This window comes from Leishmania panamensis (genome assembly GCF_000755165.1).
Source record: "Leishmania panamensis strain MHOM/PA/94/PSC-1 chromosome 29 sequence".
NCBI lineage: Eukaryota > Euglenozoa > Kinetoplastea > Trypanosomatida > Trypanosomatidae > Leishmania > Leishmania panamensis.
Genome location: NC_025875.1, coordinates 242,414 through 267,436, shown reverse-complemented (window position 1 = coordinate 267,436; position 25,023 = coordinate 242,414). Strand labels below are relative to the sequence as shown.

The 25,023-nt window shown below is 59.5% G+C and overlaps 9 protein-coding genes across 9 annotated transcripts, besides 1 other annotated feature; all 9 read left to right on the top strand.

The window, feature by feature from the left end:
• Window positions 1-1,821: 1,821 nt before the first annotated feature.
• Window positions 1,822-2,943, top strand: PEX7 (peroxisomal targeting signal type 2 receptor, putative; the record flags this gene model as incomplete). Its single annotated transcript, XM_010702379.1, has 1 exon — window positions 1,822-2,943. One exon carries the CDS (start codon window positions 1,822-1,824, stop codon window positions 2,941-2,943), a length of 1,122 nt encoding a protein of 373 aa, XP_010700681.1.
• A 526-nt stretch (window positions 2,944-3,469) lies between these two features.
• Window positions 3,470-3,962: a repeat region.
• Window positions 3,963-4,192: 230 nt separating this feature from the next.
• LPMP_290720 (hypothetical protein) lies at window positions 4,193-4,870 on the top strand (the record flags this gene model as incomplete). The annotated part of the gene is made up of 1 exon (XM_010702378.1): window positions 4,193-4,870. One exon carries the CDS (start codon window positions 4,193-4,195, stop codon window positions 4,868-4,870), a length of 678 nt encoding a protein of 225 aa, XP_010700680.1.
• Window positions 4,871-7,653: 2,783 nt separating this feature from the next.
• Window positions 7,654-8,484, top strand: LPMP_290710 (translation elongation factor Ts-like protein; the record flags this gene model as incomplete). Its single annotated transcript, XM_010702377.1, has 1 exon — window positions 7,654-8,484. The coding sequence occupies one exon, from the start codon at window positions 7,654-7,656 to the stop codon at window positions 8,482-8,484; it is 831 nt and encodes a 276-aa protein (XP_010700679.1).
• A 1,212-nt stretch (window positions 8,485-9,696) lies between these two features.
• LPMP_290700 (hypothetical protein) lies at window positions 9,697-12,273 on the top strand (the record flags this gene model as incomplete). The annotated part of the gene is made up of 1 exon (XM_010702376.1): window positions 9,697-12,273. One exon carries the CDS (start codon window positions 9,697-9,699, stop codon window positions 12,271-12,273), a length of 2,577 nt encoding a protein of 858 aa, XP_010700678.1.
• A 960-nt stretch (window positions 12,274-13,233) lies between these two features.
• LPMP_290690 (hypothetical protein) lies at window positions 13,234-15,354 on the top strand (the record flags this gene model as incomplete). The annotated part of the gene is made up of 1 exon (XM_010702375.1): window positions 13,234-15,354. One exon carries the CDS (start codon window positions 13,234-13,236, stop codon window positions 15,352-15,354), a length of 2,121 nt encoding a protein of 706 aa, XP_010700677.1.
• A 1,208-nt stretch (window positions 15,355-16,562) lies between these two features.
• Window positions 16,563-17,399, top strand: LPMP_290680 (hypothetical protein; the record flags this gene model as incomplete). Its single annotated transcript, XM_010702374.1, has 1 exon — window positions 16,563-17,399. One exon carries the CDS (start codon window positions 16,563-16,565, stop codon window positions 17,397-17,399), a length of 837 nt encoding a protein of 278 aa, XP_010700676.1.
• Window positions 17,400-18,089: 690 nt separating this feature from the next.
• Window positions 18,090-20,294, top strand: LPMP_290670 (RNA-binding protein, putative; the record flags this gene model as incomplete). The annotated part of the gene is made up of 1 exon (XM_010702373.1): window positions 18,090-20,294. The coding sequence occupies one exon, from the start codon at window positions 18,090-18,092 to the stop codon at window positions 20,292-20,294; it is 2,205 nt and encodes a 734-aa protein (XP_010700675.1).
• An 809-nt stretch (window positions 20,295-21,103) lies between these two features.
• On the top strand, window positions 21,104-21,520 carry LPMP_290660 (hypothetical protein; the record flags this gene model as incomplete). The annotated part of the gene is made up of 1 exon (XM_010702372.1): window positions 21,104-21,520. One exon carries the CDS (start codon window positions 21,104-21,106, stop codon window positions 21,518-21,520), a length of 417 nt encoding a protein of 138 aa, XP_010700674.1.
• Window positions 21,521-22,570: 1,050 nt separating this feature from the next.
• On the top strand, window positions 22,571-24,352 carry LPMP_290650 (flagellar radial spoke protein-like, putative; the record flags this gene model as incomplete). The annotated part of the gene is made up of 1 exon (XM_010702371.1): window positions 22,571-24,352. One exon carries the CDS (start codon window positions 22,571-22,573, stop codon window positions 24,350-24,352), a length of 1,782 nt encoding a protein of 593 aa, XP_010700673.1.
• Window positions 24,353-25,023: the final 671 nt, after the last annotated feature.

The window sequence follows — 25,023 nt, the reverse complement described above, 5'->3', positions numbered from 1 at the left end:
CCATCTCCACCGCTGCTGCCCATGAGGCGATGGGTTGTGGGGCAGCGGTGTCCGTTCTAATTTCTGAAGAAGAGGATGGGCAGGGTGACAGCAGCAGAAATACGCCGCCGTCGTCGCCGCAGCAGGAAGGTGTCATGCATATCTCTAGTAAAAGAACGTGCGACATTCTCGTCTGTCTCCTCGCCGCGGAGGCACAGAGGTCTGCAGTGGCCCTGCACTCCGGACCTCTCAACGCCAGAGCACGGGCAGTAGGGTAGTAATTGTGAGCCGGTCAAGCAGGAAGATGGAGGGGCGCAGCTCTATTGAGGCACACGCGCCAAAGGATCCCTCGACAAAGTCCAAATCCTCCTCGCGGGGACGCCATGTCCGCGCCAACGCCGGTGACGAGGTCAGCACAAAATGCCAGCGTTTAATGGAGGGGTTTTCTCTATCGTGGGGAGTAAGAGGCTACTGACTGAGCAGCCAGGCGCGTGTCTGAGCTGTATGTGTGTTACACAGCTCCTTTTCTCGTTATGGTTAGTTCTCCCCCTCTCCACTCTACATCCTTAGTTCGTGCGTCTTGTATAAGCCTGTCAGTGTGTGCGTGCTTGCGGCGATTCCCATCGCTCTCCTCTCTGTTGCCCCTCACGCTCACTTAGGAGTGTGTATGTGTATATGTATATGCATATATATATATGTATATGTATGTATATATGTGGTGTGTGTCACTTCTCACCCTCTCTCTGTGGCTCTCTTGTATTACTCTTCTTCTTCCTCTTCTTCGCTGTCTTCTGCCTCTCTGCTTCCTGTTTCCCCCCTTTTGCATATTCTTCACAGACTTCTGTGTGTGTGTGTGCGCTGTGGCAGCTCTACTCTGCCCGATACCACCGTATAGGACAGTCTTCGAGATGTGTGCTGTGCGTCATCTGTCGTGCTTGTGTTTCTTCTCAGGGGGTCATTTGACAAACAGAACGACACAAGATAAAGTAGAGATGGAAATGGATGGCAGAGATGCACGTGGGCTCATTGTGGCCGGGGGAGGGGAGGGGAGGGGAGTGCTCAAGGGCTCTTTTTCTCCACATCTTCTTTTTTCCCCCACAGCGACGCATTCCCTCGTCATCGAGCCCATTCCCTTCTCTCTCAGGCGTCCCTCCTGCCCACCTTTTCTTTTCAAAGTCCCCCTTTTGCGTGTCCCTTTCCCTCCCTCTCCACAGTCCGCGTCGCTTCTCTTTCCTTGTCCACCACCTCTGCGCTTTGTTGCTGTAATGGCTCAGCAGCACTCACCGATACTGCAGACCCCCCACACACACTCGCGCGTGCCACATCTCCACGCTCAATCCTCGTGAGGAGACGTCTTTCTATAATCAGTAAAGGTGGAGGTCGTACACGCTGACACGTCCTTCATCCTAAGCCCCTGCCTCCCTGCAGCAACCAGAGGTCCTGCGGCGGATCAAATCAGCAACACCATCGCCACCGCCATCACTGTCATTCAGGCCAAAAAACGCCTATTGTTCTAACGGTGTCGTTGTAGTCAAGGCCGCACTGTACTTTCGCCCTCCTCTGTGCTCTATCGCTAACTTAAAGTGAAGGTGAAGCAGCTCTGTACGTCCTTCCGCGGTCACTCTCCCTCTCTCGACTTCAGCGCAGACAGACGTGTACGCCTCCGCGCTGCTGGACCGCCCTTCGCGCTCTCTTCTTGCTCCGACGGTGCTCTCGTGAGCCTGACCCACGACCTCAGAGCCACGCCTCTCCCCCTCTACTTTTCCACTGACCGTCAAAAAGGCGTCGCTCTTCAGAGTTTGCGCCCTCCTCCTCGCTCCGCACCTCGTCCACTGCACGACAATGCCATCCTTTCAGATGCACCCCAGTTTTGCGGGGCAGAGCATCCGCACCAATCCGTGGAGGCCGACGCAGCTTATCCTCTCTGCCTCTCAGAACTTCGGCATTGTGGGCTCTGGTAAGGTGTACGTCGTCGAGGCCGCCACGGGTTTTCAGGCGGGCTCACCGGTCTCCCTCGTCGGATGCTGGGGTACCTCCGACGGCGTCTTCGACGCGTGTTTTAGCGAGGTCGATCAGAACATCGTAGTGACCGCTTGTGGTGATGGCGTGAAGGTGTACAGCTTAGCGATGAGTCTCAACCGGGATGGCGTCATGCCCCTTGTGCACAACGTCGAGCACCAGGCAGAGGTGTCGTGTGTCGTGTGGAACTCAGGCCGCCGAGACACCTTCTACTCCGCCAGCTGGGACACTACCATCAAAATGTACAGCGCGGCGAAGCCGGAGGCGTCGATAGTGACGATGCAGGAGCACTTCAAGGAGGTGTACGAGGTGGCCACGACGGGGCACAGCCCGTCTTCGATCCTGTCCTGCTCCGGTGACGGCTCGTGGAAGCTGTGGGATACCCGCACCCCGCAGCGGTCTGTACTGACACAGATGGCACATCAGAATCAAATCGTGCTCTCCATCGACTTCTGCAAGCGTGATCCGAACATCTTCGCGAGCGGTGGCGTCGACCGTACCGTCCGCATCTGGGACGCTCGCCGGCCCAACCAGCCGCTGGTCTCCTTCCCTGGCCACGACCAAGCCTGCCGTCGTGTTCGGTTCTCGACCCACAATCCGTCCATGCTTGCCTCCTGCGGCTATGACATGCGCGTATGCGTGTGGGACCTCTCGAAGCCGCAACAGCCCTTGACAGCCCGCTATCAGCACCACCGAGAGTTTGTCGTCGGCCTTGAGTGGTCGCAGGCCGCGCCGAATGCCCTCGTCTCTACCTCGTACGATGGATTGGCGTTCTTCTGGTCTGTGGGCCAGGCAGCGACGCCGTCGCTGTCGACCCAGCAGCTTCCCCAGGCCATGCCGCCGCCGCGCGTGCCTCGGCTGCGCACGAAGGTGTTGCCAGGATTGCCAGAGCCCGGCATGCCGATAGCGATGCCGGCGGCGTCTCCACCGCGATCCCCTCGGTAAGGCGAGCGAAGAGGGAAGCCACCACTGTGCGTGCCGCTCTTAATTTGCAGTGCTGCATGATCTGAAGCATTGACGCGCGTCAGTACGTCCTTGTGTGCGCGCAGGAGAGGAAGATAGGGACGGCGACGTGGCTGAAAGTTGCCAATCTCGCTCTGACTCCGCCTTTCCTCACAATATGAGCGTCGTCTGCGACAGGAACAGCGGCAGAAATCAACTTCTCTTTCTTCTCGCTCTCCTGTGTGTGTGTGTGTGTGTGTGTGTGCCTGTGAGGTGTGCGTCCGTGCTCTCCACCTGTACGCACACGCACGGAGTGTCGCTTTCTGAACGCTCCCTCCTCCCTCTGTGTGCTTCGCCTCTGGCGCCTGACAGGCTATGGTGGGTGGGCTTTCGAACTCGTAAGTCCCCTTAAGAGTGGTGACAGGCGCAGGTGCCGCACCACTCATGCCTGCACGACCGCCTCTTGGCCCCTCCCCCTCTCCCTCGTTCCGATGACTTTTTGTCGTCGTTCGCCTCTCCCGTGGTGGGCCCCTGATGGCAGGGGGCACCGCAGCGCGTGGCATAATGGCCCAGTACCCTCACTCCAGGGGGGGGGGTGGGGAGGCCAAGTAACCCCCCTATCCCTTGCCAATGCCGAACCGCTTCTCGTGGTGGCGGGTCCCGGCGCCCGCGACGTATCTAGGCCAGAGCGGCGCGCCGCTGCTGATGTCGGCGGTCGGGTCGTGGATGGTGCTGCGTCGGCGCGGCCTGCAACAGTGAACATGACTGTGCCACCCATGTGATGGGCAGAGTGTCAGCGTGGCTCGCACGCATCCCACCCCGGGCCTCGCCGCCTGCTGGTGTGGGGAACCTGCGAAGCGGGGAGTGGGCAGAGTTTGGGGCGGAGGCCGTGCGCCGGCACAGTCGCCGGAGCACTGCCGTGGCGCGTGCCGGGCGCTGCTTTGCACCACAAGGTGGGCGGGTGGCAGGCCAGGGTGGTGTGGGGTTGGGCTCCTGCTCTGTATGGCAGAGATTGGGGACATTGCGAAAACAATTTATTGGGAAGCTACATAAAGGCGATGAGGGGTCGGTACGCCCGCCGCATCTGGTCTGAGGTTTGTATACGTGTCTCTTTATTCATCTTACGTCTCTCTCTCTCCCTCTCTCTACACTGGCGCTTCTTCCCAGCAGCCGAAGTGGACTTCATTGGCTGCACTTCGCCCACCCATTTCTCCAACAGGATTACAGAGCTCATCTCTGAGAAAATTTCTCTATGCCGGCGCGGACTGTATCGCCTGGTAGTGCGCGTTCAAACGGGCTCAAGCACGGAAGCGCAAGCACTGGCGTGCTGAATACTCTGAGCTTCACCGTGCAGGACCGCAGGCTGAACACGCGACTGCTGAACGAGACGCAGCGACGCAAAGCCCAACTGTTCGGAATGACGAGACACGACGTTGCGCATCAACTGCACCGATACAACGTGCAGCCATCCTTAGTAATGGACGAGGGGCGTCGCGATGGGCCCAGAGTGGGGAAGAGCGCATCGCATAACTGGTCGACTACCGCCACCAGCAAGGCAGCATCTGGGGCTGTCGCAGACGCGATCGGTGCCTCCAGCTCTCCCTCGGACAACCACTCAACAGCTGTGGCGTCCTCGTCTTTCGGCAGAGACGCCCACTCACGCTGGCAGGCGCAGGGCGCCTATCCCTTGCACAAAAAAGAGGACACAGTTTACGCCAGGGTGAGCACGTCTACCTCACCCGGCGAACACGACGAAGAGGTCGGTTCAGTGTTGCCGGTGCCGCCAACGGGGTTATACGAGGAATGGCTTTCAGCTGGTTGTCCGACTGGACCATGGTCCGCGCTGTTACAGGAGATGTACGGACTGTTGGAGGCGGAGCGGGCCTTTCTCACGACCAAGTACGACCCAAAGGTAAGGCCTCAGCCGTAGTGACCCCCTGCCGCTTCCTTTTTTCCTTTTCCCATTTTATCCTCTCTCTTTCCGCTTTCTCACCAAATTATATGCCTGCCAGCACGCCCGCATTCATGTACTCTACACACCTTCTTGGGCACTGCTTCGAAGTTGCTCCTTTTCGAGTCGGCCAGATGACAAAACAAACAAAAAGGTAGGAAAGGCCTGCCCAAACTCACTCAGTCACGCATTGACACTCAGGCAACAAAACAGCAAGGCATAGGCGATACAAGGGCGACGTGTCTGAAGGGAAGGGGAGGGGGAGAGCGGTGTGGTCAGTGTGACGTCTCACACTCTTGTTTCCCACCAACCCTCCTTTTACACCTCTCTTGTTTTGCGCCTCGTCTCTCGTCTCTCTCTCTCTTTTCCTCACTCTTCCTATCCCTTGCGAAAGCCTCTATTGCTCTCCGGTTACTGGTGTGCGTGCGTACGTGTGTGTGTATGGGCTTCTTTTCTCTTTGCGCGTGTTCCCGCCTTCTTTTACGTGGGAGCTGATGTGGGAGCGTACAGGCGTGCATGCGCACGCTTGTCTCCTCTTCCCCTCCCCTCTACCTTTCCACTTTTTCTGATGTTGAAGGCTCTAAACAGCAGAAGAAGTTATAAAGGCTAAAGTAGAATGCTGGGTGGAGAAGTGGCGATAGGGAAGGGGAGGATATTCCCCCCCCCCCCACGCACACACCCTTCCTCTATGTCTATGTGCTTCGCCATTTGCCTTTCTGGAGTTTTCGCACTCTCTGCCGCTTTGCAGGCGGCTGTGCTGCTGCCCATCAAGAGGAGATTTATACGCACAGCACAGATGCAGGGCTCCGCCATCTCTCCTCCCTGTCTCCTCTCTTCTTCTTACCTTCTGTTCATGTTGCATCACTTGTGGAGCGAAGATGCCGCATCTCGTTTTTCTCTGCCGGTTGGCGTGTCAGCGCTGCAGCACTGGGTCTCCTTTCTCTAGTTCTTTTCATCCGCCTCTTGTGTAGCTCTGCACGTGAAGGCGGTACTGCATCGCAGGGACCTTGATAGTGCTGTCCTTGCGCCTTTCCGCTGAGAAACTCCCTTTGTTTTCCTTTGCTCCGAAGATTAAGTAATCACAGGCCATCTCTGATGTGAAGGTGTACCCCTCTTCTTCGCATACACGAGTACATAGCTGAAGCAGTGATGGCATTGCCGGAGGTACGGGCGCCGACAAGCCCGCCCCAACGGTGCTGCTCCTCGGTGGGCTGGGGGAGTCGGCCTCCATCTTTGGTATCTGACCCAGTGCCGCCCTTGTCCGTCCCACAAGCGGTGCGGACAAGGGCGGCTGCGACCCACATGTCACATCTGTTCCCCGAGTTCAAAGCTGCTGCTGGACCAGCAGGCGCCGGAGGAGACGGAAGCGGTGCTCATGCAGGCTGACATCTTACGGCCGTCTCACGTACAACACACCTTCCCCCCCTCCCCCACCGTGACTGCAGAGTCGACGGCGAGCCGTTTCATGCCGTTCTCAATTTGGCAGGAGAGACGTCGTAAGGGTTCATGGAGCCGCGTTACAGGAGCAATACTGTGCAGCTGCAGCAGCTGTACACTATCGAGGCAGCAAGGATAGGCTGTGAGATACACATTCATGCCAGCACGTCGAAGGTGTTTAGTGGCAGACAAGCTGCCTCGTCACTTTGTGAAGAGGACGATGCAGTGACGCCTGGTGAAAGCGTGGACCCCTGTTGGGTGGTACCACGAGGAGGAGGAGCGGCATCTCCATACGTATTGCGACACGCTGGTCTGGCGCATTGCGCGGATTCCCATTGTATACGACTCAGCTCATCTGCGTGGCCTCCTGCAGCCGACTGTACTGTAGTGTCGTGTGCGCGTACGGTGGGCACGTGATGCGGTGCCTCTGGGACCTATCGCTTCGGTTGCACACGGTGTACAACCGAGACACCACTACTGTGATCTGGGATGCGATGGCAGCAGGGGGCGAACCACTCATGCTACCACATTGTGGACGACGACGCCACGTCGCAGGGCACGCTGAACCAAGTTGTTATCAGCCTCTTTCGGGAATTGCGTGTCTAATACGCTGCCGAGGTGGCGGAGCTAAAGGCGCAGCACTATACACCGGAGTCGCTGGAAGATGAAGTGAACGGCGATCACGTAGGGCTGTGGAATGAGATGTTGGCAGAGCTGACTACTGCATCGACGCCTCTGACACCACATCTGTGCCCGAAGTAGCTCTGCTGCGATCACATTACCCTGGCTGGAAGCAAAGCTGAAGGCGCTTTGTTTCACGTGCAGCTGTCTGCATCTGCCAGCCGAGCTGCCGCGGGACACGGTGCACTATTGAACTGCACAGGATGCCTTCTCAGCATGGTCTGTCAGTGTACAGCGGTGTCATACTGCAGGAGAGACCGAGAGTGCTCAAGGAGTGGTGGACGTACGGTGTGTCTCTACGTGCGTTCCCTCTTTGTTTGTGGGTGGCTCTTGGGCTCCCGCTGCTGGTGTTGTCCTTCCCCTCTTGTTCTCTTGCTTCACCGCTTCCCACGGCTCCTTCCATTTCTCTCTCCATTGTCATTCCACCGGACCCACATGAGAGCGAAAGATCACCGCGCATTAAGTGCGGAAAGGAGAGTAGACGTAACGCACCACAATCACCCAATCACACACACACACACAACCATACCGCACTTTCTCTCCTTCTCCCCCTCTCTCAGAGAGCTCAACGCCCTCACCTCTCTTTTGTTTTCCCCTCATTTCCTCTCTTACATCAACAACACGCACCGCTTGTAGTCTCAGCCATGCTGCACCGCTCTTTCTTTCGCTTCGCTGCACTAGCGGACAAGAAGGCGTTTATGGAGCTCGTCAAGGCTCTCCGGTACCGTACAGAGGCCCCCATATCGGACTGCAGCGCTGCGCTCACGGAAGCCGCCGGGGACATGGATGCGGCCATGCAACTGCTGCGCAAGCGCGGCGTTGCACGGGCGATGAAGAAGGGCGATCGCGTGACGGAGCACGGCTTCGTTGTGAGCTGTGTCGGATCGACCCCAGCGAGCGGAGCGGCTATCATAACCATGTGTAGCGAGACTGACTTTGCGGCCCGCAATGAGCACTTCCAGAGGACATGCGTGCAGGCGCGTGACCAGCTGCGCAAACTCATGGACGCTACGAACGGGGCAGTTCTCGCAAACCCCGAGGAAGCTGCCAAGCAGCTGAGCGACATCATGGGAGAGGAGCTGCGTGCGGCCATCGCTGTGCTTGGGGAAAACATGCGAGTACGCAGCATCGCCCCACTCGTACCGGCGCCGCACATGTCCGAGCGACTTCTTGTTGGAAGCTACACACACGGTGTCTTGAACGTCGATGGCGTCGGCCGCATCGTGGGGCTCGTGGCGGTGAGTCAAGTTCGGGAGAACGAAGTGATTTCCAAGGATGTGCTGACTTCCATCGGTCGCCATTTTGTGGCCACCTCAGGTGCCGAGGGCAACTACGCGCACCAGAACTTCTTCGGTAGTGAGACGGAGACGGTGGGCAAGTGGCTGAAGCACCACGGTCTCACGTTCAGCAGCAGCCTTGTGCAGGAGTTTGGGAAGGAACCGGTCGTGCACACCGCGCCTGAGCCCCACCAGTAGGGAGAGATCATGCCTACTCGGCCACCTGGACTGGGTAACGCTTTTGCTATCGGAGAAGAGGCGCGAAGTAGAGAGGGGGGAGGGGGCCAAGAGGGACGCAGCGCTTCGACTGTGGCGCTGCGTGCGCTTATGTTCTCCGTAATGTCTCATGTCATTAGTCACCACAGTTGCCCTCTCTTCTCCCCCTTCTCTCGTCCGTAGGACACCCTCTCGCACTTCCTCACCCATCGCGCGCTCGCGCCTGAGTGCCATCACTGTTGTCCCGCTCTAGGCGATGCGTTGCGTCCGTCACAGATCCTTTTTTTTTTATTTGCTTCTCTCTGGGTTTAGTCTAGGCGTCGTCCTTGTCGTTGGTGATGCTGCGCCACGTTGTCGAACACGTCAAGCAGAGAGGAAGGGGTCAACCTCTCCCCCCCTCCCCTCCCCCCCACACACAGACAGACAGTTCTTGTTTCGTTGGTGAAGGGAGAGGATTGTGGAAAACGAATGCTTCACGAAGACAGGCAGACTCAACTGCGCGCAGGGGAGGGGTCGACTCCTGTGTCCTCCTCCTCCTGTTCTCTGCTACGTAGCTGTTGTGGCCATCTGCATTCTCCTTCTGCTGCAGTGGTGGCGTCTATGTCACCCGCGGCGGCTCCTCTTTCTGTGGGCGTTGCAAAGGGGGCTGGACCTCTTGTAAGCCATGTGAGTACGGAGTGTGCGAGCGTATGCATGCGCATCCTTTCTTTCTCTGGTACCCTCTCTTCCTCGCCGCCCCCTCTCCCCTGCTCGGGTGGCTTCCCTTCACAACTCGTGCAACGTGCTTGCCGCTTCGCTTTCCTTCACCGCGTTCATTGATGTGGCATGGCATGGCGGTACTGGGCCTATGATCGCCGGCCTCCTACTCACCCACTTACCCGCTTGGCTATCAGCACGGCTATCAGTGGCGAGCCTGTTAGCGGTTCTCCATTTTATGCCACTCTAGTGCCGATCAACACACAGAGGCACATTTGCTGGTCTTTGTGCGCGAGTAAATTTCCCTCTCTTTCCCGAACGTCTGAGTGTCAGTGTGCAAGCGCAGCACTGAAGGACGGACCAGCAGGCGACACCATCGCTGAGGCATCACACAACAGAGTAGCACCGAGAGGCATCTTTGCGCGTATATTTCTGTAGACAAGGCACCGAGAAGAGGACGAGACGCAGAGAGGAAAGGCGCGTTTTAGACTGCACACCATGACGTCCGTAATAACACCACCGGCGCTGTCCTTCAAGCGCAAGGCCATCACCGAAACTGCTTCCGCCGCCCATGGGTGCCTTCTTGTCTACCCGATGAACAAGAAGTCGAAGCAGCGCGTTGCCGTGGGAGACAGCACGGGCCTCTTCAAGGTCTTCTCCGTGGGCAAGCGTCTGGAGCCGGTGGTTGTCTTTGAGACCCTGGAGACAGTCGCGCAGGCAAGCGAGGGCGGTGTGGCAAAGGAGAAGAAGGCCATCACTGCCGCCACGCTCTTCTCGGAGCAGCTCTTCTACATCCAGGGCAGCGTTATTCATGCATACTCGCGCAAGGGCAAGCCCTTCTTTACCGTGGACACAAATGTTACGGAGAAGGTGCACTCGTTGGCCATCGAAACGCCCTTCATCTTCTTAGCGGGAGACTTCATGGTCACCACGATGAGTGAGACGAAGGAGGTCGGTTTTTTCTTGTCTCCTGATCGCGTGAACGACATGTGCGTGTACGCCGTCCCCAGCGCCACAGTGCGTGACGGCGAGCGCCAGCTAGGCGACTACGTGAGCTGCCTGGCGTGTAACGATCGCGTTCTGCGGTTGGTGCAGGCAAACAGGCTGGTGGAGGAGATCAGCTGCGAGGCTGCCCTCACTACTGTCATTTACCACAACCTTTCGCGGCTGCTGTTCTACGGAACGCAGTCGGGCACCATAGGCGTCATGGCAGTGATGGAGAGCGGAGGGCTGCGCAGGGTAGACGCCCCCATGCTAAAAGGTCTCGGTGGCACCATTACCAGCCTCGGTTTGGCGGATGTGAACGCGGATGGGCAGGATGAACTCCTTGTCGGGTATGACGACGGCACTGTGTGCGTCTTAATCGTGCAACCGAGTGGCTCCTTGAGCTCCACTGGCGTGAGCACCGTGCAGCTCACCCCAGTATGGGCAGGGGGTGTCGGGGAACGGGTGATGAGCATTGCTGGCGGCATCATCACACAGACGGCAGCGCAGCCAGACGTCCTTGTGCACACGTTCAGTGGGCAGGTGATCGCCTTCACTCTGGATACTGATGAACCCAGGGAGGATGCCCAGGCAGCCGCGGCGGACGCAGCGGTGAAGCAGGCAACGCTCATAGCGAAGCAGCAGGATACCCAAGGCGAAATCGAGAAGCTGCGGGCACTCGTTGCGCAGCGCACCAGAGAGCTGAGTGAGGCCCCGGTGCTGCGGGAGGTGGGGGATGCACCCGTACTGACGGTGAGGGCCCACTTCAAAATGTCTGTCATCCTCACGCCGGTGGAAGGGACACCGATGCTGTCGCTGGTGGTGTCCGCCGATGCCCCGCTGTACGGCATGTTTCTCCAGTGCAACGCAGCGCTGACCTTTGTGTCCACTGAGAGTGCCACGGTGAAGACGCGGGCTGCGGGCGGCGGGGCAGCGTCGACGTCGCCATCCTCGCTGAGCTCCACCTCGACGGTAGGGCCGTCGACCACCATTGCCACTATCACACCTGCGCAGCGAGGCAGCAAGCGTCTTGAAGTACACATGTGGGTGGACGAGGGTGTGGCCGACACCCTCCGCGCCACCGTCTACAGCGCTCAGGCTCCACGAACAGCGCAGATCAAGTACATTCCCCTCTGCGCCCTTCCCCTGTACGAGCGTGTGCCGAGTGGAGAGGCTTCGCTGTTGTCAAGCGAGGTGGTGCAGTCCATGTCGCGCCTGATCATTCTGGGGGCTTTCCAAGGGCAGGATGCTCTAATATGGCTGGGGCAGCTTGTGCCCAGCATGGCGGACGTTCCGCGCTGCGTAGAGGACCACCAGCGCTTTGTTTTCACGAGCCGCTTCTTGGGGTCGCTGCTGACAGTTGACATCGAGGATGACCAGGATAGTGACAGTTGTAGCCGCGTCATCTTTGGCTGCAACTCTCTCGTCACGCTTGCCACCATTAAGCGGCACATTGTACAGGCGTGTGCGGAGCGCAGCCTGAGCATCAGCACGCGTGAACACATTCTCTGCCAAACGGTTCTCCATCAGCTGCGGCAGCTGTACCCACTCATGTCGAGCCTGTCAAGTAGCCAACGGCGCTGGAAACTTCTACAGGGACTGCGTGAGCTGCAGGGGGCCGAGGGCAATCTGAGCTTCCTTCCTCAGTCCTTCCAGGAGGTGTTGGCGTCCGCGGAGGAGGTGCAGGCAGAGGCGGAAGCGGAGGCACAGCAGGAGGGATACCTAAAGCGGTCCGTCACCGCCCTATACCGCAGCTTTGTGTACTTCAAGGGCCACGCGCCTCTCTTCGGCGAGACAATTCGCGTGCAGCTCGAGGCGGCATCGTGTGGCTTGGGCTTCAACCCCGCCGTGCTCGAGAAGATTATGTATCCAGGTGATACAACGCTGCAGGAGGCGGCAGCTGTAGAGGTGGCCGCCATGTCCACGACTGTACTTGCCTCCATCAAAACAGCTACATGTGCGACGCCGACCGCCACGACGATCGCTGCTGTCGCCGGCGACGTTGACGCGGAATGCCCGACGCTGGACAACTCCTCGAAGGTTCCGAGCCATATCGTATCTTCGCCATCCATGAGTGACGGCGAGACCTGAGGATACACCTGCAGGGAATCTGCAACCAACATACTTATCCCTCTACGTCCACTGCCAACAGGTGTGGCTCTTTCTTCCCTCCTCTCTCTCATGACAAGGTGGTTAGGTGGGGACAGAAGTAGATGAAAGCGAGTTCAGCGATGCCGTGGGATGGGGTGTGGACCTGCGCGCGCGTGTGTGTGCGTGTGTGTGTGCATGTTGGTGTTCAGTACTCTCGCTTTTCTCTGCGCCGCCCCGCGTCTTACTTCTCGTGCGTCTTTTCGTCACCTGTTCTGACTCTGTGCCTGCACATGCACCCCCTGTCACTACCCCCCTCCCCCTCCTCCCTTTACGCCCTCACCTTTTCCTCCCCCCTCTCCCAATGGAAAACAAATCGCAACAGAGCAAGCGCGTATGACAGCTCTGCATCACGCGGAATTCGCTCTCTCGTGCCCATCAAGGCGAAAAAGAGGGATGTAGAAAGCCATTCATCCATCTTTGTGTGCTGATGTGTGGTGACTTCCACAGCTCTCGGTCGTCTCGGCTGAGGTGCTGCTGATGAGACAGTACCGTCATCTCTAGGGCACACTGACACCCGTTGGCGCTCTCCAGTCCCCCCCCCCCACACTTCAAAGCAGTGGAAGGCCCACACGTACGCACATCCACCCGCACTCGCTGATCATACGACTGTGCTAAGTGCGCATATTTCTTTGCTCATGCGTAGCACCTTCTCTTACTTCGTCCTTGCTTCCCCCTTTCCTCTCCTCACTCTATGGGTGTGCACAGCTCCGCACTTTTTCCTCTCGCCCTTCCTGCCTCTGCGTCTCTGTGCGGCGGTTGTATAACGTGCTCGCCGCATTCGCTTTTCTTCTTCCTCAGAGGTACACGAGACTGATGAGGGCGTCCGTAGCTGTCGAAGTGCATTTGCCTTCTCCCTCCACACCCCACTCCTCGTTTCTTTCGCTTTAAGGTTGTCTCGCGATGGCATCTTCGCTCGGAAGCATATCCACCCTCATCACGGGGGCCTCTCCGGCAGAAGCATCCTTTTACTCCCTCGCCTATGTCTCGGCTCTGCAGCACTGCATCGCCTTTGCGTATGGCCCCACGCTCAAGTCTGTGGTATCCTCGACTGCGGCGACAAGCGTCTACGGCGACGGTCTTGCTGAGTGTGTCGTGCGGTGCCGATTGGAGACAGAGCGTGAGGCGACGGAGCGCCTCCGAGCCATCCTCTTGCAAGAGCTGCCGCAGACACCAGCGCGTGGGCGGCAGAGACGAGACCCCTCTGCTGCGCTGGACGTGGCGGGGGCCGACCAAGAGGGGACCAGCGTTGCAAACCCTTCTACTGGAGGAAGGGCGAGACCTCGAAACGCGTCCGTGCCCAGTCAGAGAAGCAGTAGGGCCTCCTCGTCTGTCGCGCCATTCGCCAAAGACGGCGAAGTGACGAGGCCGCCTTTTCTTTCTTCCACCGCTGCACTGTCGTTTCCGTCGTCTTCATTTGCGCAGGCGTCTCGATGCGACGCGGCCGCGCTGCTCCTTCTTCGCATCGGTCTGTGTCGCGCGCTCGGTTGGCCCGTTCCCGCCGCGCTGCAGTTCAATGGAGATGATGGGGACGAGGTGGGCGGCATCGAAGACGGGTCCGACAAAGACCGCAGCGGGGCGTTGGGTCGTGCGACGCAACTAGCAGACGTACTGCTCTCACGGCACAGCTACCCCAATGTCCCCACGAGCCAACGCGTGACAGAGTCGAGTGCCGCTCCGACAGTTGCCACTCCCATAGCAAACAAGAGTCTGCACATGTTCATGCACATGCCAGACGCGGAGCTCCGCCAGAGCGTCATTTTAGAATGGGTGGAGGATATTCTCGTCTTTGCGCACTATCAAGGCTTCACACCGGTGCAAACGCAGTGCGTACTGCTCGACAGCCTCCTCATTCTCAGCATGGTGGACGAACATCTGGTAGGCGTGGCCGACGCTGCTACTCACGCGGCATGGGAGCAGCGAGTGGGGGATGCGCTTCAGGAGGTTCTGTGCGCGCAAACGTGCCTGACAGCGACCCGCACGATCGACACGGCGCGGCGCTATCAGTCGGTCACCACCGAAGTTCCAGACCCGGTGCAACTCGAAGAGATAACTGAAAAGCAGCACAAGGCCACCTCGCAGAAGGCTTTAGCGGCCCTTGAGGCAGCGAAGCAGAGCCTCCCCCTTGTCTCGCAGACAGTGATGCAGCATGTGGAGGTGGAGGTGGAGAAGGATGTCACTCTGCGCGCTGTCTTCGCGATGTCGGAGGCGGCGGCGATTGCCGAGTACATCACTCGCTCGGTTGTTACGCACAAGCGACTGTGGGACGTGCTGCTGGGACCTGTGTCGGAAGAGCAGCTGCCGTCGCAGCCAATCCCGGCGACAGCAGCTGCGGCGGCAGACGGGCTACGGCGCCCTGTTGTCCATCGACCCATCTGCGTCTCAATAGAAAACGTAGCCTCCATCTACTTGCCACCGCACTCGGTCTTCCACTCAGAGGCACTGCAAGCTGTGGTGGATGCGCAGTGTCGTCTCTTCGAGGCCTGCGAGAGCGAGCGCATGCTGCAATTCTCAACGGACTGGCAAGAGCCGCTGCTGGCCATTGCTGCGAAGGAACTTAGTGAGCGGCGGGCGCTACAAGAGGCCACAGCGCAGGCGGATGCGGAGGACAAGGCTGCAGGGCTGACGTCGCAGCAGTGCGCTCATGTTGAGCGTGCCTACGGACTTCGACTACAGGATGTTCTGAGGCACAACGCCCATGTGGTGCGCGGTGCGCCTTCCACTGCGTCCGAGCTGCTCGCCGCAGCCGCTACTCCCGAGGTTGCCGCCGCACCTCTGCCTGGGCGTGTCAGCGGCAGCAAACTGAAGAATAGCGGCCCATGTGTGTCGATCCCGTCGGCTGCTGCCGCGCCCGCTCTCTCCACTGACGCTGCAGCCTCCATTGTGCTCTCGGCAGACGCCGCCTTTGAGCTCGCCGAAGTGGAGGCGCGAGTCGATCGCATTACTGCCGCCGTCGAGGAGATGAACGGCCCCAGCACGACCTCTTCCGCTGCCTCGCAACGTGCTGGAAAGCACAGGCACTAGTGAGGCGCGGGAGAAGGAAAGGAAAGGAGGGGGGAGAGTGTGAGAATAGCGAGGGGAAAAACGTCGCCTTTTCACAAGAGCCATCGATGGCTGGTCGCGGCGTATTTCCCTCACTTGCGCTTTTTTCCCCTCTCCGTTTTGATATGTATTAAAGGCTTTTGCGTTTCCGATTGTGAGGATGAAGCAGCGGATAGGCAGAGAGCACCGCTGCAGCTTTCGTGGGGAGGGGGCGCGAGGAGGGAGAGGGAAGAGCCGTACCTCCGCCGAATCAACGCCCCCTCTACTCTGTTGATCTTCTCCCCCTTTCTTCCCTTATTCTCTCTCAAGCCATTCACCTCGGCATTTCCACACCGACACACACCGATACGCACACGGCCGAGGAAAGAGAGCTCTTGCATCTGTGTGCGTGGCACTCGAGGCGAATCTGCGTTGATATGTACAGTAGGTCCGGCCCACAGTGTGCGCTTCCCTTTCCCTTTCCGCTTGGTGGTATAGGTCAACCCAGGACAGCGTCGCCGGTCGTTGTGGCTGCCTCCTCCGCTTCTGCTGTGCTGCTACGCCGTCGGTGAGTGCGAGGAAGAGGTGACTGGCACGCGTACCCACACGTATCCGCAGACACGGAGGCCGGTCGGGCCATTGGATGCCGTTGCTCGGGTGCACTCACATCCGCTTTAGACCCAAGAGAGCATTCGATGGACGCTCTCACTAGTCCGCTGTTGAATTTTATCTGCTCTCAACCACAAGAGAGAGAGAGGGAGCTCTGCAGGAGTGGATGTCAGTGCAGCGTACCTATGGTTGGGGCTGTATATCGCAAGCTACGAGTGCACCGAAGGCGTGTTCTCGCGCATATCGTTAGAACGCGTCTCTTACGCCGCTGTAGTATGTGCGGGGCGCGAACATGTGGCCCTCCTCCTCCCCTTGTAGATGGCAATGATTAGCTTTCTCTCCTCCGTCACTGATCTATTCCCTGTTCCATCTCTTTCTCATTCTCTTTCTTCTCTTCACTGCTCTTCTCGTCCTCATCGTACGTGCGTGCGTGTGCGTGAGAAGTGCACAGCACCTCATCGAACCACGTACCCCCCTGCCCCCTCCCTCCCCCCCTACCTTGCCAGGCATATCCTTGCCAGCCTATCTAGAGAAACGCGCACAGAGTATAGGTACCCTCCCCCCTCCCCGCGCGACCTCTTTCTACTGTTCCTTCACCCATCATGCTGCTTCGAAAAAGTGCCTCCAGTTCTCTGCGCACCCGCGGCGCCAGCTGCCGTAGTGGTGCCTGCACCGGCCTGTACGACCTCGGCTGCCTGACGGTGCAGCAGCGCTTCGTCGAGTACTGGGGCTCGGGCGTGACAGGTCGTACGCAGCCGTATGCACAGGGTGATATGCTCCCGCGTATCGACAACACGCGCTACCCGGTCAACAAGGCCACCAGTGCAGCAGCGAGTCTTACCGGTAACCCGTCCGGCATCGCCTACGACGCCTCCAACATCTTCCATGTGGAGGGCTTCAGTCCACTAGAGAAGGAGCACTATCAGTCATTGCGCGGCTCTACGACGCACAAGGTGGAGCCGCTGTCGCCTCATGTCGTCAAGGATGTGATGGCGTTGCTGAAGGACATGTCTGAGGATGGTGTGCTAGAGGAGCACTGGTGGGGTCGCGTGTTGAAGGACTTTCCGTCGATGAAGACGCCGTGCACGGTCGAGTTCAAGAAAGCGTGGGAGGCGTTCTACACAGAGGTGAGCGGCGTGGCACATGACAACGAGGCTGTGAAAGCGATTAGCAAGCCCTTCCTGCAGACCCAGATGCAGAAGAACTACATCTCATATGCGATGGTGTGGCGTCTGGCTGAGCGACTCTGTGATGCCTTTGCCGCGGCATCGGATTTGACGATGTACGAGCGACATTGGGGCCGCCTGGTGGTGGAGCGGGTGACGAAGCTGATGCTCGACACCATGGCTGACGAGCCGTGGGCACATCAGGAGGCCACGAGTCCACTCCACGTCGATATATCCAACTTCCGTGCCTGGCATGAGGCCGGCTACTGGTAGACCGAGTGCGCTCGAGTGGTCGCCCGAAAGATGCAAGGGCCGCCAAAGTCCGTGCCACAGTAAAAAGGAAAACACACCAACAAACAAACAAACAGTTGCTTCTCTCTCCTTGTGCAGGCGTATTGCAGCCCTGCGCTTTTTTCTTAGTACTGCCCCGTTCATGTGTGCTCGCTCCGCGCCGACAGTCTCGCGCTGCCGACTCTCTTCGGTTCGCCACTCGCGCAATATCCGCAGGGGGCGCCTTCTTTACATGAGCCGTGCCAACACAGCGAGAGAAGGCGGCGGCTCAAACGGTGCCTTCGCACGTACCCCCGACAGTAACGCACCTGTGTCGCAGCCGACAAGCAGCCAAGTGCGCGTGTATGTGTGGACGCGTCCTCTTTGGCGGACATGCTGTCGAGATAGAGAGGTGACTGTGCTACCGGGGATGGACGCGCGACGATCTCCTTAAGCTCGTACACAGTGGGCGCTATGCTCTTCGACCCCCTTTGCAGCGCGTGTACTGTGGCCTCGCACGGAGCGGGCCTCCTTCTTGTCTTCCTGCACTCGCTGTATGGCTTTGTAGCCCTCCCCCCTCTCCCCTCTCCCCCCACGCCCCTGCCCATCTGAATTCCTACCTGTCCTCATCTCTCTCTTTCTGTACTACTACATACCAAAGAACTCAGCTCCTCAGCAAACGTCAAACTAAACATGCACCTTGCAGGAGGCCGGGGGAGCTTTCAAAGCCGTGGTGGTGGCCGCGGTGGCTCAGCAGCAGCGGCCCACAAATCTGCCCCTGCGCCGGTGAAGCGCTCTGTCGTTCCCGCCTTCCCAGTTATAGCTCGCGGGACTGAGCCCGTTGCACCGAAGACCCCATCTGCGCATCTTACTTCTCGCCAGCCGACGAAGCAGCGGCAAGGGCTGCAAGGCAGCCCAAGCATGCATGATGACGGCGACGACGCCCCGCCGGTGGTGATGAGTGCACGTCGCGGAGCGGCCAAAGAAGAGAACGGCGGCTTCATCCCACCTAGCTCGCCGCCGCTGCAGCGCGGCCGTGGGCGAGGCGACGGGCGTGGTGGCTTCCGTGGTGGCACCTCTGCGCCTTCCTCCGTCTTCTCCTCTAGTGGCCGCGGATATGGTGGCTCCCCGCATCCCCTGCGCCGCGGTGGGCATGACCACACTGCTTCTCGCCATGGTGAGGAGGAATACAATAGCGACGAGGAGGCGGGCTTCAATTCGAGCGCAGCTAAAGGTGGCGGCCTCACACGCGTCATTACCACCGTCACCGCCAGCGGCACGGAGCTGCCTAAGAAGCTCAACACCAAAGTCTTTATCGATGGCCTGCCGTACACGTACGCCACCGAGCCTGGAAAGCCCACGCTGGAGGAAGAGGTACTACAGTTCGCGTCGGCGTGGAAGGTTGGCAAGCCACTGCGTCTCATCAAGAAGCCTGGGCAGGGCTTTGGCTTCCTCGTGCTTCAGTCCCCTAATAGCGTGTCCACTGCCGTGCGAGTGCTGAATGGTCGAAAGTTTCTCGGCCGCACCCTCCGCGTCGAGGAGCCGAAGCCAAAGGACTTGGAGAAGATAAAGGATATCGCCGGGATGAAAGACATGGGCAAGGACAGCTTCACACGACAGGTGCTGCTAACGGATTTGGCCAAGGTGGCTCAGCCAGAGATCATCCGCGAGGTGCTGCGCGACGTAGCTCCGCAGCTGGAGAAGAAGCTGGAGGCGATTAAGATGACCTCGCAGAACCGTAAGGCTTTCCTGACCTTCGCGACAGAGGCGGAGGTGGCGCCAGCCATCACCTTCCTCGACGGTTTCCACCTCCTTGGGCGACGCATCAGTGCCACCAAGGCTGCGGCACCCGGCTCGCTGCCTTACTCACACGGTGCCGCCAGGCCGTCATGCACGGCAGGCGGCCTTGTTGGCAGGAGCGCCGCTGTTGCCTCGCCCGCGGCCAGGGGGTCTGTGGCTGCAGAGGCCGAGGACGATGAGGAACTCGCCATCATGCCGCTTGGTTTGGAGCCAGCCAAGGTGGCCTCTGCTGCGACTCGTCGTTGCATGCCAGCCGAAAATGCATCTGCTCTTGCCACCGGCACCGGCAGTAACGTCACTGGGCGGACGGAGAAGTACAACCTTCTCGACGACGGCCCCAAAGACATCTACGTGGGGAACGTCGGCGAGGATGTGACGGAGGTGCAGCTGCGGCAGCACTTCGCACCGTGCGGGGCAATCCGCAAGTGCGAGATCCTCGTGCACCCAGAGACCCACCTATCCACTGGTATTGCTCGTGTCGAGTTTGCGCTGCCAGCCTACGCTGCATACGCGCAGGAGCGCTATCATGGCTCTCGTCTGCGCGGCTGCGTCCTGCGCGTGGACCGCGGCGGGACGGCGAGTGCGCCCCTCGTGGCGGAGTTGCCTCCTGCGGAGGCCGAGGACGACTACGACGAGGAGGCTTACATGGAGCGCTACGGCGTGAAAGACAAGAGGAAGTACTTTAAGGGCACTTCGCTCGCGGCCGAGATGGGCGCCGACCCCAACGCCGATGGCGACGACAGCGACATCGAGGACGCGCTTCTGGGACGTGACGCGAACGCCTCGGAAAAGATGAAGGGCAAGCGCCGGCGTGGTGACGCCACAGCGGCGGCACCAGGGCCGGCAGCAGCAAAGCGCAAGCGCACCGAGGCGTCGGCGTCAAGGAGAAAGCCAGTAGCAGCCGCGGCTGTTGCCAACCGCAGCGACGATGAGGACGACGAGGAGCACTTCTTCGATGCGGACACCGTCCCAGTTGCAGCTGCCGAGGTCTCCGCCAGAGGCTCGTTTTATTCCTCGAGCAAGAAGGTGGCGAAGAAGTCTGCCGCTGCCAAGGGGCGGCCCGGTAAAGGCAATGTTAAGAAGGCGAAGGGGCGGTGAGTGGTGTGGTGGCGCCTCTGCTTCCTTCCTCTCCGTACCTCTGCGAAGTCGGAGGACAGCTAATTCACTACAGCAGCGAGTAAACCATGAGATAAACTGTGATGCCAAGGAGCAACCTTCCCTCACGAAACAGACCGTGTCCGTGGGGACTGCATGGGGTCGCGGCACACCATGTCCCGGCATTGCCGGAGCCACACGGTGGTGTCCATATCTTTTTCTCTGTGCGTGAGTACGGCAGGCACCCATCATCTCTCCTTCTTCCCCTCTTCACACCCGCCGCCGTCGTGGTGGTGGTTGTGGTGGTCGTAAAGGAAGTGATGCGTGCACGTGCGTGCATGCCCCAGCATACGTGATGCCAACTTCTCGTTGCTGCGGTGTGTGTGTGTGTGCGGCCTTCATACTTTACCGCGCGCCTTAGCCGCGAGCTTCCAAGTTCATCAGCTCGTCGTTCGCTTTACCGTCGCTGCTGCATTTCCCCGCTGATTTATTTGCCTCTCCCTTTTCTTATTTATTTGCTCAAATTCTGCTCCCCCCCTCCTCCTCCTCCTCCTCCTCCTCTTGCGACTTCAACGCACGTCCCCCTCTCGCTCGATGTGTCTCACTTTCTCCCCGCACTGCTGAATGATGCGGCCTGCAAAGGAGCAGAGAACAGAGAAAGGGGAAAAGCGGCACCGCCTCTCTGATCCCACCCCCCACCCCCCCTTGCCAAACGAGGGGGCTCGGAAAAGGCAGTAGCACACCGTGCAAGGACCCCCTCCCTCCCTCCCTCCCTCCCTCCACACTGACACGTTGGTTGCACAACCACGTCAATGGCTGACTACTCCGTGTTTTCTCGGCGAAGGGAGCTGACTCGCAAGCCAATTATTCGACGCACCCGCAGCTGGCGTGGTATTATGCAGGTCCGCTTCAACGACAGCCGCGCAGACCGCAACAAGATCGGCCTACAAGCCTTTTTTTGGGCCCCGGTGCGCATCTTTGGCTTGGGTCTTCTTGCCACCTGTAGCCTCTACTACCTGATGGGGCACGACAGCTTCGTGCACACGTTACTAGGCTACGAGTCGGAGATGCAGTACGAGGCACGTGTCAACCCCATCGCAGAGGGACATTCGCAGAATTTTATGATTTTGGATAAGGACCGCGCCTGGAAGTCGCCGGTGCGGAACTTGGAAAAGCCGCTGCATCCGGCGCGCACGTTTGATGTGCTGCGCGATCCCAAATCAACTTGATGGGCGGCCATCGGAGAGTGAAGGGATGGAGGGCCCGAGGCGGAGGGGTGGAGATGAGAGAGCGAAGGAGAGCGCCGTGCCGCTCCTGGTCCCGTGCGTGCGTGTCTGTATCTGTGCCTGAGCAGAGAACACAAATGGGAGAGAGTAAAGACATTGGAGCCTTATACTTGTTGCTGCTATGATTGGCGCTAGCGCATGCCATTCCCCCCCTCCCCCTCCCCCCACACACACACATCAACAAGGTGTAGACGTGGCGTAGTCGTGTTTTCCCTTCTCTTTCTCGGCCTCTCCGCCGTACAAGGGAACTCTGCAGCGCGCGCGCGTGCGTTTGTGCGTTCACGCTGATGCTTGTCTGACTGACACGCGCAAGCCAATACAACAGTTCAACGTGCAGGGTGCATGGAGCATCGAGGAGAGAGGCCGTGCAATGGAGGCCGCCTCTGCCGAGCGGCTACGTGACAGTCATTTTTACCGCTGCGGTGACGGTGCTGGGGTGAGCTTGCCACAAGCTTGCTTGAGTGGCTTGGCTCACCCATGCACACCCAAGCCCATCAATCCGAAACACTGCACTTGTTTTATTTGACCACATGTGCGGGCCGCTCATGCGGTGCGCCTACTCGAGCTGTGGTTGTGCGTGTTCTGTTATCTGTCTCCTTGCTTCATTCAGGTCTGTCTTCCGCTCTGTCCGCCATCTCCCCTCATTTGCCCTCGTCGGTGTTCCTTCCGCTTATCCTCCCCTTTCTCTCACTGTGAAACACCGCCGTTAGTAGAGACTCTGCACAATTGTCTGTGACACCTATCTGCGCTGCTGCAGCCTGGTGACGCGCACGTCATCACACACCCACACACACACACACAGCCACGGGAACGTCTGCTTCTGCCCTTGCGGTGCTTTGCTGTACGCACGCTGAACAACGACGGCGACTTGCCGCCACAACGGCCGCTACTTCCCCTTCCCTTGCCTGTTGTTGTTATCCTGGCAGCGCGGCCAGGAGTGGTGGGCACGGGACCGGCCGCCGAGTTCTCTCCCCCTCTTTGTTCTGCGGAACCATGGCAGGCGTAGACGAGCATCAAATTCGCCAATCGGCGCTCTGGGGCCACATGACGCAGGTGCTCGCGCAGGTGATCCGCGAGCGGCCCGCCAACGCGATGGACGCGCTCAGCGCGGCTTCCAACCACCTCCTGTCTGGCAGCGCTGTACCCCCAACAAAAGGCAAGATGTACGTCGATCCGCGGCCCACCGCTCGCGCTGAGGCCCCAATCGACTCCTTCACGAGCACGCGCTGGGCTGCCAACACGAATACCGCCTTGGCACCGCCGAGACCGCCACGCCGCCCACGCCGTGCTGACGGCGAAAATGACGAGGAGGAAGAGGACGACGCGTCAGCTAACGCCGGGTTGGATGGCCAACCGCGCATCGACCTCGCGGATCACCCCGGCACTCTTAGCGATGTCGTGATGGAGCAGCAGTACTTTAACATGGTCGGACTTGGTTTGCCGCGGGTGGAAGCGTATCGTCTGCTCGTTGGCCTGCGCCAGCTGATCCGGTCTGAGCCGCTGTCGTCCGTGCGCTTCTGGGGTGTGGTTACAGGCAGTTCGTACGACTATTACGTCGCGGAGTGCCAGGTGGATGCGGAGCGCATGCAGGAGAACGCTGACATGAACGGCGAGGGCGATGAGGATGGCGACATGGAAGAAGAAGAGGAACACGCACCCGTTTCGAAGATTGCTGACGTACTGTGTACTGTGGCGAGGGGTCGTCTTGCGCGCCGTGGGCCACGTCCGTCCACGCCGGCGGAGGAGGCCGGGACGGGCCTCAACGCCATGTGCTACTACGCTTCGACTAGTGCGGACCTCACGACCTGGACGCGCCTGCCGGATGTCAGCCCGCATCATATCACAGTCGCCCGCGCCTTACGCTGCCGTTTCTCTGGCAACTTCGACGCCCCAGTACATGGGCACCCGCGCTTCATGGGGAGCGAGAAGCACTACCTGCGCGCTCAGATTGCCCGCATCACGAGCGCGTGCCGCATCGCACCCGTGCAGACATTCACCACTGAGGGCGCTGTGCCTGATGCGGAGGAGGAAGAAGGGGCCCCGGCTCACACGCCGCCGACGGCGGTGCCGGCCTATTCCGTGGTGCCGCCGCTGCTGCCGCAAGAGATGCCGGATGAGGAGGACACGGACGCCATCGCGGCCGTGCAGGCGTGGTTCACGGGATACTCCAAGGAGGAGCTGATGCAGACAAAGGGGTGGTCGCACATTGCCCCGTCGGTGCTGAGCTGCGGCCGCGTCACGACAGCGCTGGCAGAGGAGGAGGAGGAGGAACAGGAGCCGGCGGACGGAGAAGGGGAGAACGGACAGGGGGACGGTGCGAGCACCTCTGAGCCGCCGCCGCCGCCACCGGAGCCCGAAATGGTCGCACCGTTTTTGTGTGACATTAGCCTCGACGCGCCGCTCTCCTTCACCGGGCACAGCCGCGCCCAACTCGCTGCCTGGACCTTCCGCAAGGCCTACGAAGTGGAGGGAAGCCAAACTTCTGTGTATGTGGCCAAGTCCCTCCGCTGGCCCGGCGCGGCCACCTACGCGGTGACGACCACCGGACGTCCTGGAGCCTCTTACCAGATGATGTACTATGGGACGGGCCTCAAGGACATGCAAGGCGCCTACTACGCGCCACCCCTGCCAGCCCCGTGCTGCCACGAGTATGTGGAGGCGCCTGGCGAGTTTGATGGCCAGTGGGACTGCACCATAGATGAAGAGCTGCGCTACGCCCCGCCTCCCCCGCGCCCGGAAGCCGAGGAGGAGGAGGACGAGGAGGAGGACGTGTAGCGAGAGGCGACTTCGACGCCGAGGAGGTGTGACAGATACTTGGCAACAAGACATACCAACGCGCTTTCCCTCGGCGCGTCCCCCCTCACGCTTCTTGTCGCTCGACTCTCTCTGTTTTCCCCTTGCTTGGCACGTGCTTCGACATGCACCACCCCCCTCCCCTCGCGCGCGCGCCGAAGAAGGGAGAGGTGGGGCGGGGGCGGAGGCAACATGTACATTTGGTTTCTCTCTTCTGCATCTCTTTGTTTGTTTGCTCGGGCTAAGTATGTACATAGAGAAGTGAGGGAAAAGATTCCGCCAGGGCAAGGGGCTGCTCCGCCCCCCTCTGTGGGGACAAGGATGACCGCGGTTAGCGATCGTGTCGGTCACATAGTGGATGGGGAGACAGGCGCTAGGCATGGCGACTGTCACTCCCCTGCCTTTCCGCACCTCATCAATGGATTTGCAACCGCCTTTCTTTCTACCGCACGACTTCTGCACCTCCGCACATGCTGACACACACGAGCACCTTGCGCGTAAGGACTCTTTGGTATTCTCCCCTCCGCCATGTGATTACCATTGCGATGCAACGTAGAATCAATGAGTGGACTGAAGTGTGTGTGTGTGTGTGTGCGTGTGTGCGTGCGTGTGGATGTCTCGTGGCTCCTTTTCTGTTTATTTTTCGTTCTTTC